At 43.7% G+C, this 2,831-nt stretch overlaps 1 protein-coding gene across 1 annotated transcript; it reads right to left on the bottom strand.

The window, feature by feature from the left end:
- Positions 1-468: 468 nt before the first annotated feature.
- On the bottom strand, positions 469-1,647 carry LOC149529419 (uncharacterized). Its single transcript, XM_089808148.1, has one exon. The coding sequence runs from the start codon at positions 1,645-1,647 to the stop codon at positions 469-471; it is 1,179 nt and encodes a 392-aa protein (XP_089664274.1).
- Between the last annotated feature and the right edge of the window lie 1,184 nt (positions 1,648-2,831).

Here is a 2,831-nt window from a genome sequence, read left to right as displayed (position 1 = left end):
CTAAAAGAAAATGCATAAATATGCCAAGTGTGAAACAACCACAACACTGGAACCAACCCAAATTAAAGAAGATAAGTACAAGGAGATAAAAAGTAAAACATGAATGAATAAATGAGGAAAATAATAAGAAACAAAACATCAAGATGGCAGACCCAAGGCTGAAACCACCGGCACAGGAAAGAGCTCTAGGGTTAGAGTGACACAGACAGCTAAGACGGAATGCAAAAAGAGAGACAACAGGAAGCAACCTGAGAAAAGAACACAGAGAATATGAGGTGGAAGGAGCTCGGAGACCACAAGGTGGGGCCAGGAGACTGGAGACGAAAGGAGGGGGGGGGGGGGGGGGGGGGGGGGGGGCGATTATGGGGGGGGGGGGGGGCTCCCCCATAAACCGGACGGGACAAAATGGGGGAGTGACAGGGGAAGGCTAGGGGACAAACCCGGGGGGGCAGGATAGCTCAAGAAGCATCAAGGGTGATGCTGAGTCTTAAGCAAGCCCAGGAGAGGTTGCCAAGACAAGCTGATGGACCATCCATCATCTCGATTGAGGTTGATGGGATGATAGTTAATTTCAATAGCTTCCTTAAGTTTTCTTTTGAAGAAGTTATCCTCCTTGGAAAGAATTTTGGCGGCCTCCAGACAAATGTGATGCTTGGTGGCCGCAGAATGTTCAGCAAGGGCAGATTTATGGGTTCTATCATGTCTGATATCTGCACCATGCTCCCGAATTCTGGTACAAAAAGAACAACCTGTTTCCCCTATGTAAGGGGCCCCACAAGAGCACTCAATCTTGTAGACTCCCGAGTTGAGGAAAGAGTCTTTGGTGTCCTTAAGGGGAGGAACCCGATGACGTAACTGCGAAAGGGGTTTGAAAGCAGTATGAAGACCCTTTTTAGATAAGATCTTGGCCAACTTCTGAGAGATGCCATCAACAAAAGGAAGGGTGGCAAACCGGGGAGGCTGGTTGGGAGGAGGACTGAGGGTACACCTAGAAAGAAAGAAGGACTTGGCTCGGTTGATAGCCTTAGAGATCTGCTTGTGAGAATATCCATTTAACATGAATACTTGACGAAGATGAGTGAGCTCTTCATGCAAGTTGTCATCATCACAGATTCTGAAAGCTCTGAGGGCGAGGGTCTTAAGGATGCCAACCTTCTGGCTGGGGTGATGGTGGGAGGATGCGTGCAAGTACAAGTCAATGTGGGTGGTTTTTCGGTGAACCTTGCGACCGAATGACCCATCAGCCTTTCGGATAAGAAGGACATCTAGGAAAGGCAGATGATGGTCCGATTTGAGCTCTTTGGTGAAGGAAATGTTGGTGACCAAACTGTTGATGTGAGAGTGAAATAGTTCAAGGTTCTCAAGCCCATGCGGCCAACAAACATTAGTGTCATCAACGTATCGTTTCCACCATTTGGGTTTGAGGGGGAAGGACTGGATAGCCATCTCCTCAAAATACTCCATGAAGAGGTTGGCGATGACTGGGGAGAGGGGCGAACCCATGGCTACTCCATCGACTTGTTCATAGAAGACATTTTGGAAAGAGAAGAAGGTGGATCTTAAACAAAGCTCAACCAACTCTGCGATCTCATCCCTGACCTTGCGTTTGACAAGATTGATGGAGTCAAAGAACTTCTTCTGCCACATTTCCTTTGATGACTGAGTGAGCTTGGTAAGAACTACTTCTACCACATTTCCTTTGACGATTGAGTGAGCTTGGTAAGAACTGCTTTTGCCAAATTTCCTTTGATGACCTTGAAAGCTCGGTAACAATTATTTACTTGGTAGATATTGCAAGTTTTCTTTACTAACCTACTAGGCTCGATATATTTTGTCCTTTGCCTCACTGACCATCTAAGCTTGGTAGACATTGTCCTTTACCTTGCTGACCTTCTAAGCTTGGTAGACACTGTTCTCTACCTTATTGACCATATGAGCTCAATAGACTCTATATGATGACTGATATGATATTTGTGTGACATCAAAAACAACACACAATTGAATAGTTGTATCCAACACTGGCATGCTACCTAAGGATGTAGATGAAGTGGAATAAAACCTAATGGACTTTTTGGTTCCCAAGTGAGAACCTAAACTACCAAATATGCTCAGATAGTACGAAGTGCACCCTAGGTGCACTTGGGGCCCTAAAGGTAAGAAATTGGTAGGTAGGAGGTATGCAATGGGTAAAAAGAGGTGTAAGGGTGCCTAAAATGCAAAATGTGAATGACTTGAGTGATTTAGAGTGTTTTAAAAGGTTTAGGGATGCAATGAAGCCTATGGAAGTGAAAATTATGGTTTTAGAACCTAAAATGAAGTCCCTAATTACCAAGTGTGCTCTAAAACTACCAAGTGCACTCTGAAACTACCAACTACTATCTAAAACTACCGACTATGCACCTGAAGTGTGCAGTTGGTAAAACAGGTCAAAACTTGATAATGAAGATGTGGGTATGCAAGATATGACTATTTTTTGGTTTTTTAGGTGTTTAAGGATGTTATGAAACCTAGGAAAATGCCAAATGAAGTGTGGTTTTGACATGCAAGATGCAGATTTCCTAGAGATGCTCTATAAATGCAAATGCCAAGTGACATTTTGGAGGTTGACTAGAGGAGATGAGAATGACCCTATAGTATGAAAAATGAAGGTTAGGCTTGGATTTTGGACTTGGTGATGATAGTAGGGGTTGATGTATGAAAGGTGGACTATGAAAGAGATGGTTTTCTAGGGTTTATAATGATGTTTGGGGTATGAAAAATGAGGATAAGTGATCAAGAAGACAATTTCGATGATAGACAAGTTGATAAGGTTTGATAGTGGAAATGATGCT

Source organism: Cupressus sempervirens, chromosome 11 (genome assembly GCF_028749045.1).
Source record: "Cupressus sempervirens isolate cs-2001-9-10 chromosome 11, ASM2874904v1, whole genome shotgun sequence".
Taxonomy (NCBI): Eukaryota; Viridiplantae; Streptophyta; class Pinopsida; order Cupressales; family Cupressaceae; genus Cupressus; species Cupressus sempervirens.
This window is presented reverse-complemented; position numbering and strand designations above follow the sequence as displayed.